The 14,952-nt window shown below is 39.8% G+C and overlaps 1 protein-coding gene across 2 annotated transcripts in view; it reads right to left on the reverse strand.

Annotated features, from left to right (window-relative positions):
* Positions 1–14,952, reverse strand: part of SPG7 (SPG7 matrix AAA peptidase subunit, paraplegin) — an 83,560-nt gene that overhangs the window by 6,362 nt on the left and 62,246 nt on the right. For both annotated transcript variants that reach the window (XM_020989135.2, XM_020989134.2), the window contains exons 13-15: positions 7,578–7,693; positions 3,573–3,729; positions 2,163–2,329 (exon numbers count right to left, since the gene is read on the reverse strand). In XM_020989135.2, the coding sequence (XP_020844794.1) occupies positions 2,163–2,329; positions 3,573–3,729; positions 7,578–7,693 (440 nt within the window). The remainder of the gene's footprint in view (positions 1–2,162; positions 2,330–3,572; positions 3,730–7,577; positions 7,694–14,952) is intronic.

Genomic DNA, 14,952 nt, shown 5'->3' on the forward strand with positions numbered 1-14,952 from the left:
CCTAATTCCTAATTCAAAGGAAAGTTTCTTTCCTTTAAAAACAAAAACAACAGCACTAATTTGGGCAATTCACTTTAATTTTGTGGTCTACAGTTTCCTAATCAGTAAAACAGTAGGATTAGATTAAGTGAACTCTTCAGACCCCACCCCAGTGGGGCAGGTAGGTTGGCGCAGTGGATAGAGCACTGGCCCTGGAGTCAGGAGGACAGGAGTTCAAATCTGTCCTCAGACACTTAACGCTTACTAGCTGTGTGACCCTGGACAGGTCACTTAACCCCATTTGGCCATCACCTGGCCAAAAAAAAAAAAAAAGATCTCACACCAAGCCCTAAATCCTATGAGCAGAAAAGTCTCTTATGAATCCCAGAGTAAGCAAGCCCCTAAGGCAGTTCCTTCCCTCTGTCCCATGCCAGTGTCTTGGTACAGCTCATTCACAGCCACCTAAGGGGCATGCACAGCCTCCTTTCACAAACAGAGCTAAGCAAGAAGAGGCTCAGTCCGCTCTACTCCATGCACTGAAACGTTAAATGTTGTTCAGCTCCCTGTGAGGACTCTGGGTTCCTTCCCGTTGGCTCCCCGCTATTTCCCTAGGTGATGGTATTCCACCTTCCAAGCTCCCTTCATATCAAAGATAACGTTAAACCTGGCAACACATTCAAAAATACTAAAGCCCAAGTAAAATGGACAGCAGCATGAATTGGTTCCTAGTGCTGGAGAACACTTAGAAAAATCATTGTTTCACCTCCCAGTGTTGGCTAGGGAGGAGGAAGGGGAACTATTTTTTGTGGTCTCAAAGAAAACACATCAGCCTGGACAGCACCATGGAAAGGCTCTATTTCAGGAGGGCAGACAGTACTCAGTTTTTTGGAATTGATGCTGGTCCTCAATCTGGAAAGCAGTAAAGTAAAAACCAAACAACAAACGGCAGATGACATTGAGCTAATGTTATCTTCTTGGCAAGTGTTGAGGAAGATGTTTTCATTACTAACTATGTGGAGTGAGTTCATGGTCCTGAGTTTCATCAGCTAGTTGCTAATTATATTTTTTTTTTCGGGGGCGGGAGGTGCAGGATAGATGATTCACAACATTTTTCTTTAAGGTTACATAGGGACTCTAGGCAAATCTGTATCCTACAGCCAACCTCCCCCTACTATCACAAAGAAAAACTGATCAAGGATTAATTATTATGTGGGATGCCCTTTGAAGGAAGTGCTAGAGTACAGGAAGAGCCAGGCTTTAATGTCTCTGAGGAAATGACCTTAACTAAAAGACTGTTCAGCAGATGCTTGACATACAGAGATATTTTAGTCAAAGTGTCACTGCCTGCTGCATTTCATATCACAAGAAACTCACAAATCTTAAAATTCAATATACTCCATTTTTCAAATCTTTCCCATACAGAAAAGAAATATAAGATGAGTAAAGGAATAGATAATCAGCCATCTCAGCATTTCTCACATATGGTTCATTTAATTTCATCCTGAGAGAATGACACTGTCTTGATAGGTACTGGATTATCTCAATGGTTATCAGTTCTATCAAGCAGTCATTTTCTGTTACCTTGATGCTCAGAATTTGAATCTACAGCATAAGGTAGTCTGGCCGTATAAACCCTACAGCCTCTTTCCATAAACAATTCTTTGGCGTCCTGAGTGTAAGTCTATGGGTAGCTGTGGCAAAGGAGCAAGAAAGTACTGATGTGTTTCATACTAAATATTCATCTGCCCACTTAAATGACAAAGGATAGTAAATTGATTATTTTCCACATATCTTAAAATAAAACAAAAAACAAATACTAAGAGGAAATATAGGAATGGATAGTAGTACCAGGCTGAGGGTTAGAATTTTTAGTGTACTAAGCACTTAAGCAATGTCAATCAATTTGCTCAAAGACCAGAAGATGTGAAAAACTAGAGCCAACTAGGAATGGTAGTTATACTTTAACTACTTAAAACCATTTTAACACTTCCCTCTCTGCTTTCCAGGACAAACTTTAGGTCTTTGGAAATGAGGAAATTAGAGCTGCTCATATTGATAAGGACACCAACATTTGGGGCTCCCCCGCCCCAGTCAACTTGGATTCCCTGCTAGGGAATTTGCAAATTCTACTCTAGTAATTAAATATCTGTGATGCTGGCAGTCAGTCACCTTAGTATACTTACATGATCCATCATCTGTTGAAGCCCTTGGCTAAAGGGTCGTCGTCCTATGCCTGATGTGCTCTCCTGCTGGTCAGGGAAGGAAACCGGACCGATGCTAGGCACCATCCCAAACTGCTTCACCATGGAATAGGCTATTTTAGTGACTTTCCTTAGATCATCCTGCGCCCCTAAACAATCAGGATCAAAAGAAATAAAGGTTTTTTTATGCTGGCCAATTTAACAGATTTCTCTTGTTAAGACTTTATTCTGAGCACAAATGTGAATCTGACAACAGAATTTAAGACCTTCTCCATGTGATCAAAATTATAGTGGATGATGAGACATAAGTCAAGAGTCAAATGGCACTTTTTCCTGGTCATCTTACTTCCTTATTAAAAACAAACAACTATTTCTATACTTAATTCTATTCTCTAAAAACAGGAAAATGTAATTCTTAATATCCTAGTGTTGTTAAAATCAAGCATTAGATAAATGTACAATAATTATGAATATGCACTTATATGGCAATGCAGAGAGTTTCTTTCACTCCACCAGCTTCATTAGATTCACAAAATTTGTTAAAAAGATTCAAGTTAATGCTGTTTTGTGAATTTAAATTAAAATCCAGTACCTAACACCGCAAATTTTCACATATTGGCAATAAGTCACCATGAATTTAAGCCAGGTGAGTATTTCACAGCTGAACCCCTGAAGTTTGTGTTTGTATCTGAAGTTGTTTGGGTTTATGTTCTAAGGTCCCAAAAAGCACTCATTAACATATGTATGCTCTTAACTAATATTTGTAAGAGGACCAGTACACAGACAGTACTAAACCAATCTGGATTTTACGAGTAAACTTAAATACACGTTAACTTTAACTAGATTAAAAATGTCTACCTAAGATTTTTATTGGGGTTCTCCTCACCTACTCTTGTGCAAACAAGGTGCTAATGTTGAGGCTGACGCAGGTACCAAAATAAAAGGGCTCCATCCCAACCCAGTGGTCATGAATAAGCTGTTTGGCCTCTTTCTTACTCTCAGGAATAAACTATCTCCATGGCAGATAGTGACTTGGTTATGTGGAACTGCTTTTACTGAAATATGTGAATCCAGAATTCTCAAACACCAAAATTAACTGTAGATACAGAATATGTATAAAACAAAAAATAAATACATTTTAACTTTAAAGAGTCTTTAGAAATTATTTTCCTACCTCCATATTTCTCTTGGTTATATCTCCTCTTTTGAGCACCTGAATGGGATATTCCAGGAAACAGTCTAATTTATTACAAATTTTGTGACCCTATTTATGGCCGCTGACTCTGAAAGAAGACAATCTGGCTTTAAAGGTGCTTCTGTAAAATAATATTACTGTTGTGTACCCGATGTTAAGAAATTCTCCAGTGATTCACCTAAGAGCTAGCTTCTCACCTGAAGTAACCTTATTAAAAGAAATGGCTTCAGACACTCGGCCTCCTAAAGCCATGCACATCCGCTCAAACAGCTGCTCCTTAGTAAAGAGATATTGGTCTTTGGGGAGGATCTGAGAAAATCCCAGGGCAGCATTTGTCCGTGGTGCTATGGAGACCTGCAAAATGTCAAAATGGACCTCAAATTTCACAAACAGAATGGAGACTTAAAAAAAAAAACAAAAGAACCAATCTGAGAGGAAGCAATGCAACACTGATGCTACTTTTAATCCCAGGCTTCCAAAGAAATTAAAGCATATATCTAAGACAATTCCAACAGACTTATGATGGAAAGTGCTATTCACATCCAGAGAAAGAACCACGGAGTCTGAATGCAGATTAAAGCATGCTATTTTGACCTTTTTTGTTGCTGTTGTTTTTTCTTTCAGTTCATTTTCCCCTATTGTTCTGATTCTTCACAACATCACTAATGTGGAAATGTGTTTAACATGACTGTACATATATAAACCTACATCAGATCACGTACCATCTTAGGAAGAAGGGGAAAGAAAGGAGAAAAAAGTTTGGAACTGAAAAACTTATAAAAGTGAAAGTTGAAAACTTTCTTTACATGTAATTAGAAAAAAATACTATTGAAAGAAATAAAAAAGAAAAAAATACTATTAAAAAAGAAAAAATAAATGGTCAAAGGATATGAACAGGCAGTTTTCAGATGAAGAAATTAAAACTAGCTATAGTCATATAAAAAATGTTCTAAATCAATACTGATTAGAGAAATGCAAATCAAAACAACTCTGATTTACCACATCACACGTATCAGATGAGCTTCATGACAAAACAGGAAAATGAGAAATGCTGGAAAAGATGTGGGAAAATTGGAACACTAATGCATTGCTGAAGGAGTTGTGAATTGATCCAACCATTCTGGAGAGCAATTTGGAACTATGCCCAAAGGGCTACAAAACTGTGCATAGTCTTGGACCCAGCAATACCACTTCTAGATCTATATCCCAAAGAGACCATAAAAATGGGAAAAGAACCCACATGTACAAAAATATTTATAGTGGCTCTTTTGGTGGTGGCAAAGAATTGGAAATTAAGGGGGTGCCCATCAGCTGGAGAATGGCTGAAGAAGTTGTGGTATATGAATGTAATGGAATGCTATTATGCTATAAGAAATGATGAGCAGGCAGACTTCAGAAAAACCTAGAAAGAATTATTATATGAACTGATGCTGAGTGAAGTGAATAGAACCAGGAGAACATTGTACACATAACAGCCATACTGTGTGATGACTAACTTTGATAGACTTATCTCTTCTTAGCAATGTAAAGATCTAGGCAGCTCCAAAAGACTCAGGATGGAAAATGCTACCCACACCAGAAAAAGAACTATAGAGTCTGAATGCAGATTGAAGCATATCATTTGTGCTTTTTTTTTGCTTCTTCTTTCTTGTGGTTCCTCAAATAGGTTCTAATTCTTCTATACATGACTAACGTAAAAATATGTTTAATATGAATGTGTATGTAGAGCCTATATCAGATTGCATACCGTCTTGGGGTAGGGGGGAGAAGGATGGGGAGAAAATATGGAATTTAAAATCTTGTGGAGGTGAATGTTGAAAACTAAAATTAAATTTTTAAAAAAAGAAAAATAACAAAAAAGAAAAATACTAGGGAAGATATGATTAAAGTGTTACAGTAGAAACAAGGGGGCTTAAGTGAAATGTTCATGGATCTATTTTTGATAATTCTAGCTTATCTATCCTTTATAACTTCTCAGAATCTAGATCTTCCATTATAAAGACATTTCCACAAAAAGAGAATAAAAAATTTAGAACATACACACACCAATCTTGACAATGGAATAGAATTCTAATACTGAAGTAGCACAGTTCATAGAAGTAAAAAGGGACTTTCAATTTATAGCCACTGTAACAATAGTTTTGAGGCTGAGGATATTCTGGAACACACAAAGTGCCAAAGAAAATATCACACAACAATGTCAATTACCAACCAATCTGGAGACATACTTTGTAGTGGGGCAACATTTATAACACAGATCCTATATTAATCCATTACTCCCTTAATTCCAGGATAAGATAAAGATAAACATGCAGAACAGAGCATATGAGATCACAACAAGTACCTTTGCTTAGATTATTTTCTAAATTATACTACAAACTGGAACTTCTCTTAAATGCAAGAGTAAACAAATACCCTGTACCTGTCTAGAAACAATACTTATCTGTCCCTAAGAGTAGATTAGACTCTGAGTCAACTGAAAATCAGGTAAGATGATTATGAATGGTGCTACTTCAGAATTTGAAGGCTAAGTATGGGTTCCTCCTCTCCACACCTGTCATCAGTTCACCAGCTTCCATCACCACCTTTTTCAGTCTTTCCAGATGTAAAAATCTCAACAGGTTGCAGTTTTCTCTCATACTCCGTCCCTTGACCCCCTTTGGCTTTTGGTGTGGTTTTCTTGGAGTAGACAGACACACAATGTTCTAGATGCTGCCATGTAATAATGATCATTATAAACATTTGTTTTGGACTACACCTGTGAATTCATTGCTATGGGAATTCCCGACGAGGAAACATCCCCTAGCACTGTTGGCTGCCAGCTGTTCTTCAAATGAGAGTCTCAGAGCATTGCCAGAGGCACCGAGGGGTTCAATGACTTGTCCAGGGTCACAGGGCCTGTTCGTGTGAAAGGTGGAACTTGAAGCCAACCCTTCTTGCTTTTCAGGCTTGCTCCCTAATACATATACAGGATAAACATTTCTACAGTCCCGGAAAGTCTGCCAAGTTTTACACATATGTGTGTGTGTGTGTGTGTGTGTGTGTACGCACACATATACACACATATATCTTCTCATGTTTGAGCCTCACAAGTGGGCTGGGAGGTTAAGTACAATAGGAACTCTCACCCCAAGCTTAGAAAGGAATAAACTGAGGCTGAGGGAGGTCTGGTGATCACACACCTCCTAAGGGCCAGAATCCAGGTCTTCTTGACTCTAAGTCTAGCTCTCCACCCACCAAGATATACTTTCTATCAAACAATCAACAAATAATTATTAAGCACTTACAACATGCCAGGTACCATGGTAGGTACTGGGGACATGAATATAAAAAAGTGACTTAATGGGAGTTGACAAGACATTTGGTAAATAAAAAGTGACTTGGGGAGTAGGGGGGAGGCTGGGAAGAACTGAATAAAAACTGGTGGAATCAGTTAAGTCTTCTTGAAGAACACAAAATCAGAGCAGAACCTTGAAGGAATCTAGGGATTCTAAGAGGGAGATGTGAAGAAGAACAATTCAGGGCTGAGGCAGCCCTGTCCAAAGACCAGGAGACTTGTACGTGGAATGTTGGGCTGAGGACACAGAGCAAGTACGTCAATTTGGCTAGGAGAGGGAGAGAGGGAGAGAGGAAGAGAGGGAAAGGGGGGAGGGGGGAGAGGAGGAGGGACAGAGAGAGAGAAAATGTGTGTGTGTGTGTGTGGTGTGTGTGTGTGTGTGTGTGTGTGTGTGTGAGAGAGAGAGAGAGAGAGAGAGAGAGAGAGAGAGAGAGAGAGAGAGAGAGAGAGAGAGAGAGAGAGAGAGAGAGAGACGTGTGACCAGCCTGGAAATACAGGCTGCAGCTGGACTGTGAAAAGTCTGAAATGCCAAACAGGTATTTGTATTTTACCCCAAGGGGTTTGGGGAGCGACTGACGCTTGCTGAATAGCAGGTGACATGGTCGGACATGGGGTTTAGAAGTCTCCCCTGAGCAACTGTATGGAGGATGGTTTGGAGAGCTGCAAGGAAGATGAAGGAAGACTAATTAGGAGAAGATGAGGGCATGGACTCAAGTAGCTGTGGTGTGAGTAGAGAGAAGTGGATAGATACAAGAGGAGTTGGCGCCAGTCAGCTGAGAGAAGGAGATGAATGAGAGCCCAAGCAGCAAGGATGGCATGTGTTCAAACCCAGAGATGACAAGTTTTGAGACATCAGTAGCTTTACCTTCATCACTGCCTCGGTGTGCTCCAGTAGCCAGCCAACCAAAGCATGGCCTGACTCGTGAAATGCCACAATCCTTAGCTCTTCCTTGGACAGAATCTTGCTTTTTTTGGCAGTACCTAAGGAAGCACCAAAGATTTTAGATGTCATGCAAAAGTAAAAGTCCTGGCAATACCTAGGTGAAATCTGCCAGGCACTGTCCTTGCTCATAGGCCCTGCTATTTCTGCCTTGCATAATCTAAGAAGTGAGGTACATTATTCAATTTCTCTGGCCATACCTTGCCCTTCCAGACCAATCACCCACAACTTCTGCCTGCTTGAAAAAAGGCCAAAACAGGGCAAGAGGTGGTTAGACAGAAACATTTTCCTATTCCTACTTTTATATTATTTAATATGTTATCAAAAGGGCTCCTTTGACAATGATACATTTTGGGGAACGGATCTAGAACTTACAAGATGGCAAGGACCTTAGTGACCTTTAAGCCCTAATGCTTCCTTTTATCTATAAAGAGTATCTGGTAGACAGACAAGATGTGATTCGTCCCCGGTCCCCAGGTTGGCCACAGGTGTAGGCCCGGACCAAGAACCTGGTCCCTTAGGCCACAGGCCCTGCTTTTTCCATTCATTACATCATACTGCCTAAGAGATTAAAAAACTTGCTATTTTCCAAATACATTTTAAAATCTCCTTTAAGATATCTAGAGTGAAAGCAGATGAGATTTAAGTTCAGAATAGTTGGTTATCACACTGCTACATCTCTACTGGATATTTTAAGAATTGCCCATTAGGGTTGGGTTTGAAAGAATTTATAGCATTATAATATAACTTGGCATTTGGATGTAACAGATGGAAAGCACGCTTCTCTTCAAATATGGGTCACAGTTTCAGATTAGATTTAATTATACGTAGCACATAAGTACGTGATGATTTATGAACTTCCATCATGAAAAAGTTGTTCTTGGCCTATAGCACAAAAACAATGTGAAAAAAAAGTTAATATCAGAGTTTTTAAAATAGAGGGGAAAATGTCTAAGAAACTCCCCCAACTTAAGTGGCAGTTTCAAATACAGGATGTAGGAGAAAAGAGCATGGGGCAAAGAATCAGAAAATCTGGATGCTACTTCTTGGCCCTGTGTGTGACTTTGGGCAGGTAACCTTAATATCTTCACTCAAAAAAAATGGAATACCACTCCTCATTCTGCTTACCTTACAAAACTATTATACCAAATATGATAACAAATGCAAACATGTTTTTCTGTGAAGCATGATACAGGCTTAAGGTAGCATTAATATCATTGTTTTGAACTAGTATGGTAAACCTAGTCCTCAACTCTGATCATTTTGTTGCTCTGGATGCAGTGGAAAAAACCAAAATTGCCTTCTAAATAAAACAGTCATCGTCATCTTCTGCTGTCCCCCTTTCTCCTTTTGGGAAAGCATAGCATCAGCAGCCAGACGTCAGTCCTGCACTTGGGAGGCCTCAGAAAGTCTTTGCTCTAAAGCACCAGAGGTTCATCTTTGGTTTAGTCTTTGTTTCGAACTAGGAATTTCACTGGCAGAGAAAGGCAGAAAACCTTCCACTACCAATGCAGGTCAGTAACTGTTATGGTAGGGGACAGTCTCTGACACTGAAAGGTTAAGGGAGGGGTCCCAAGGTCATACAGCTCACATCTGGGAGAAGGAGAATAGGAAAGCAGGTCACCCAGACTAAGGTAGGACCTCATCAACTACATTTTTTAAAAAATTCATCTTAGAGGGGCAGTTAGGTGGCACAGTGGATAGAGCTCCGGCCTTCGAGTCAGGAGGATCTGAGTTCAAATCCAGTCTTGACACCTGACACTTACTAGCTGTGTGACCCTGGGCAAGTCGCTTACCCCCCATTGCCTCACCAAAAAGCAAAAAAATAAAAAATTCATCTCAGGTCAACCAAAAAAAGATGGAACCCCATCCTGCTGCTGGCCAGAACGTTTCCATTTTTTTCCCTATAAACTTCTGTTTGATTCTCCAGTCAAATTGTATTTACTGGTATGTCCTTTATTAAAAATTGAAGTCAAGTCAAATAGGAGTTTCAAAGAGATGTTTCTTAATGTAGATCTTCTACAAGATGAAAGTTCTACAGGGATATTTAACATGAGCCTTGCTTACTAAACGTCCCTTATTTGACTGAAGGTGACTCCCCAGAGCAAAGCAAGTACCAAAATTAACAACAACAACAAAAGTAAATTAGCATTCCCAATAAGAAGTAGCTCTACCTCTGTAGTTGTAGTTAGAAGATTACAAGCTAATGATGAGGGAGAGGGCAATGGTTTAAAAATTCCATCATGACAATCTGTACAGACTTTTTTAAAAGGAGATGACAGAATGAGAGGTATTTCCTTAAAGTACAAACCTCAAAACCCTACTGCTATTCTTATTTGAATTTACTTGGTTAAAAAATCTGAATACTTTCTAATGATTTATAAATAATTATCTTGTGTTTTAGTCTACAGACAACTATCGATTCTGTTAACTGATGGAAAGAAGCGTACCCTAATGGCTAGTCCAAAACAAGCAAGTATTTATTAAGTGCCTGCTTATGTGCAAGTCACTGAGGATACAAAGAAAAAGATGAAACAGTATCTGCCTTCAAGGGGCTTCTAAAGGTATAAATACATACACAAATAAGCAAAACAAAATAAGCAGCTTGAGGAAGGACAGAATCCTAGCAACTGGGGAGGAGCAGGGCAGGCTCCAATGAAAAGGTGGTACCTGATCTGAACCCTGAAGAGCACGAACAATTTTGAGAGGCAGAGATGAAAAGAGAGTTCATTTCAAGATTCACAAATTATGGCCAAAGGGTCAAATCTAGTCCTTCTGTTTAAATACAATGTTATTTTAAAATGTAAAAATCATTCTTAGCTGGTAAGGAAGAGAGGGCAATTTGGCCCTTAGTTTGCCGATTCCAGTTCTAACCTCCAATTTCTTGCTGCTTTTTGTTCTATTGCTGTTCGTGTCTATTCAAACCCTGGATTACTCCCATCATCCACCTTCTCCACTCCTACCCACGTGTTGCTCAACTAGGGACTAAGTTGTACAGCTATAATCAGGTTCCAACAAACTTATGTTACCTAATCTCGACCTCTACACACTCTCTCAATGAATGAATTTCAATTATCATCTCTATTGTTTAGGTCTTGTTAACTTATACTTGACTGTATATGTATGACTTCCACACTGCCAACTCCCTCTTGGACATTTTAAGCTGGAGGTTCTGCAGGCATCTCAAAGTCAGTATGTCCAAAAGAGAACTCACTCTATTTCCCCAAAACCACTCCTCTTCTGAACTTCCCCATTATTCGGAGTACCACCATCCTCCCAGTCACTCAGGCTCGCCAACTCCAACACTATTCTCAACTCCTCACTCACCCCATATATCCAATAGTTGCAAAATCTTGTCATTTCTATCACTACAACACCTCTAACATTCTGTACTCACAACCACCCTTCTGGGTCAGGCCCTCATCGTCTCTCACATGTAACGTTACAATCCTGTCTAGCTGATGTCCTGCCTTTCCCTTTTTCAATCTATCCTTCACAGAGCCTTATACTGATTTTCCTAAAGCCTCAGCCTGATTGTATCACCTCCCCTCTACTAAATAAATTCCAGAAGCTCCCTAATACCTCTGAGATCAAATATGAACTCCTCTGTTTCGGCATTTTACATTAGCATTCTTCAGACAGTCAGTTATTAAGCACTTACCCTGCTTTTACTTCTGAGGATACAAAGAAAGACAAAAAACAGGCCCTGCTCTCATCTTATCCATCACTGCCTTCTATACATTCTATGGCCCAGCCAACGTAGCCTTCTTGCTTCTCACAATGACACTCCATCTCCTGTGTTCATGCTTTTGCACTGACTGTCCCCCTGCTCTTTTCTCATCTCGTAGAATCAATCCTTGGTTTCCTTCAAGACTTTACTCGAACACTACCTTCTGAATGAAGTCTTTCCTGGTCCTTTTTCCTCAGTGGTTAACTTCTATGTATGTTGTGTGTTTTGTATGTGGCAGGGCTGGGTTGGGATATAGCCCAAGAAGCTCATCTGGAGACAGATCCACAGTGGGCCATCAACTTCCAGGCAAAGCTGAAGCCCTTTCTCCCCTTCTCTCCCAGCCCTATGCTAGTAGAATTCGGGTGGTGCATTGTGCCAACCAAAAAGAGAAACAGCTTCCTTTTTGTCTTTCCTTTATTGCCCCTAGAACATGTAGTGAACTGTTCTCACATGGAAGCCAGCACACGTACTGGCTTAGGCGAGTGTGAGACTAGATCTTAAAGGCCTCAGCTCTACATGGCGTTCTTCCCTTGAGTGTAGATGACTAAAGAGGGATCAAGAGATGGATGTCCCAGTGGATCTACTGAACGTCAGGATTATTGTTTTCATCTACCACACAATTAGTCCTGCCCAATCAGAATGCATTGTTTGCTTACATCTGATTTGCTTCCTAGTGTTTTGTTTCTCATGGGGTCTCATGGGGTCTCATGGGGTCAAGAAGGAAAAAGATCCTGAGTCCCATCAGTCAGAAGTGACTACAAGCAGCTAACTACACTGTTCTTGGAGAAAAGGATGACAGGAAAGACAATTAGCCCAAGCTGTGGCCTACCTGCCAGAAGACTTGGTCTTACGTGGAACTATTTGGACAGTGAAAAGCTGACGTCATGCTGAAATGCTGATTATGTTTCCCACAAAATGCTTCAGACTTTGATGTTTTTAAATCTCAACCTTTTAGGAGAATATAACAATAATTATAAGTTATTGCTATTTGTTTAAATCCCTGTTAATGTATGCTCATGAATCCCTCATAGTAAATAAATATTTCTTTTGTGTGGAGGAAATAATTGAGTGTCCTACATCTAATTTATATTGGACATTGTATACCTCTGTACTATTCTCCTTTTGGGGAGACCCCAGGCATGAGCCAAACCTAAGCTTTAAGTGATTTTTTCCTAGGACTTTGGGATGAGGGTATAAAGAGCCAGAGAGTTCAAGGAAAAAACCTAACCCTTCTCTTTTAGAGGCTAGACCACCCACTAAGACTGTACCTGGTCTGCTTATTCATAGGTTCAGAGCTAAGAGGGAAACTTGAGTGAGTTAGGGAGGGGACAAGCACCATGGTCACCTAGGGCCCAGTGGCAGTTATTTATACTGTTACATATATCTGTCTATGTATATGCTATTTCCTCTGTTAGGATGTAAACACTTTGAGGACAGGACTGTTTCTTTTTTGTTTTTCAATCTTTATTGCCTTGTACAGTGTGTGTCACATAGTAAGCATTTAATAAATACTTTCTGATTGGTCAAAGAGCTCATGAAGGAATGGTCTGAAACAAGACTGTAAAGGTAGGCTGACAGTCAATCTGGGATGGGCTTTAAAATACCAGCTGAGGAGTTTGTGAGTAACCAATGAAGGTTTTCAAAGAAGGCAAACACATGGTCAGGCTTAGGAATATTATGAGAGCTGAAAACAACTAGATATGGGAGTTTTAGAAAGGGAAGATTCAAGGACGACTACCAGCTTACTAACCTGGGTGATAAGGAAGATGGTGGTACCCCTTAACAGAAATAGAGAAACTTGCAAAGGGATAGATTGGGATAAGAGATAGAAAGAAAAGGGAAAAAAAGAAAATCAGTTCCACGACAGACCTTGTATTTGAAATGCCAATAGGCTATCTCAGACATGAGTAACAGGCAACTGATGGCCGCAAATAATCCAAATGGCAGATAATTCAAAAATAGTATGTTTTTAGAATGTATCTTAGTACTTAATTTTTCCAGTTATGACATGTGAATTCACAATACTTTAAATAAGATAATAAAGATACACTGTGAAAAATCCACAGCCTGATGAAATGTTAATGCTAGAAGGGTCTTTAGAAGTCATTAGTCAAATCCAGATACATAAATCCTAAGTTGCGGCATCTTTCAAAAAATATCCAGTGACAAAGTCACCTATTACATCAGGAGACATCCATTTCCATTTTCAGACAACTCTAATGGTTAGAACCTTTTTCTTTATAATGTTTGCAATCCCATTCGTTGGTCCTTACTAAGTCTTTGGAAATCTCATGTGATAAGAGTAATTCCTCTAACACATAAAAGCTGTTCAAATATTTGAAGGGAGTGATCAGAATCTCTCCCAGATCCATATTTCCTTCAAGCAATCTTCACATGCCATGCTTCTGAATTCCCTCCCCATCCTGGTTCCTCTAGTCTATATGCATTCCAGATTATCAATGACCATCTGAAAACGTGACAACCAGAAATGAATATCATATTCCAAGTATAGTTGGAGAGCAGAATGGAAAAATGCCTCCCTCATTCTGGACACTACATTTTTATTAATGTAGCTTGGCTTCCCTAGGTGAACCACCTCCAGTTCATACTAGATACTAGTCCCCTCCCTATCCTAGTTCTCTTCTGCACATACTCCTCTTAGCAGAAGACTTCATTCTTATAATCTACCAAGAAAGGAATGGCCAATTGTTGTGAGCTCCCTCTTCTTCCCCCCTACTCTAAATCTCAACTCTTTGACATCACATACCACATCCTATTCCCTATCCTCTCCTTTAATCCAGACTCTGACAAAGAATGAATGAAAAGGTATTTTTGTCAAGTAGAGCACTTTGGTAAGTGCTGAGTATACATAAAGAAGAGGTAAGGTGGTCCCTGCTCTCAAGGACCCAACATTCTGGTATTCTGGGGGTCATCACTACTATTCCTGGGGTTTAGGACTTACCTGCCAAAGATGACTCATACCCCGTCACACCCTCCCCACCTTCTCCTGTCACTTCTATAGTGTTGCCCCTATAATCCTTCTGAGTGATAACGAGTATATTCACTACTGTCTATAAACATGCCCAGGTCTCCTCCATCCTTATGAAATACCCTCACTAAACACTAAATCCCCTAAAGCAATCATACTATATCTCTTCTTCCTTTCCCAGCCTAACTACTAAAAGAAAGCAATGAATATTTTTTGTCTCCATTTACTCTCCTCTCATTCATTTCTTAACCCCCTTTAATCTGTCTCATTATGCAAATGAAACTCCTCTCTCCAAAGTCACCAACAATCTCTGAACTGACAATCTTATGGCCTTTCTCCACCTTTGTCATTCGTGAACTCTCTACAGCATCTGACACTACTGACCACTCTCTCTGCCTGGTTATGCTCTACTTTCTTGGTTTTGATGACACTACTAACTTGCTTCTCCTCCTACAGTCTAGCCAGTTCTTCTCAGGTTCCCTTGCTGGGTTTTCATTCATGTCTAGCCCCCTAACTGTAGATGTATCCCAATGCTCTGTCCTGGGCCCCATTCACCTCTCTTCCAACAATTTCTCTTTTGG

The sequence above is a fragment of the Phascolarctos cinereus genome, unplaced genomic scaffold, assembly GCF_003287225.1.
Source record: "Phascolarctos cinereus isolate Bilbo 61053 unplaced genomic scaffold, phaCin_HiC Scaffold_2;HRSCAF=192, whole genome shotgun sequence".
In the NCBI taxonomy this organism is placed as follows: Eukaryota; Metazoa; Chordata; class Mammalia; order Diprotodontia; family Phascolarctidae; genus Phascolarctos; species Phascolarctos cinereus.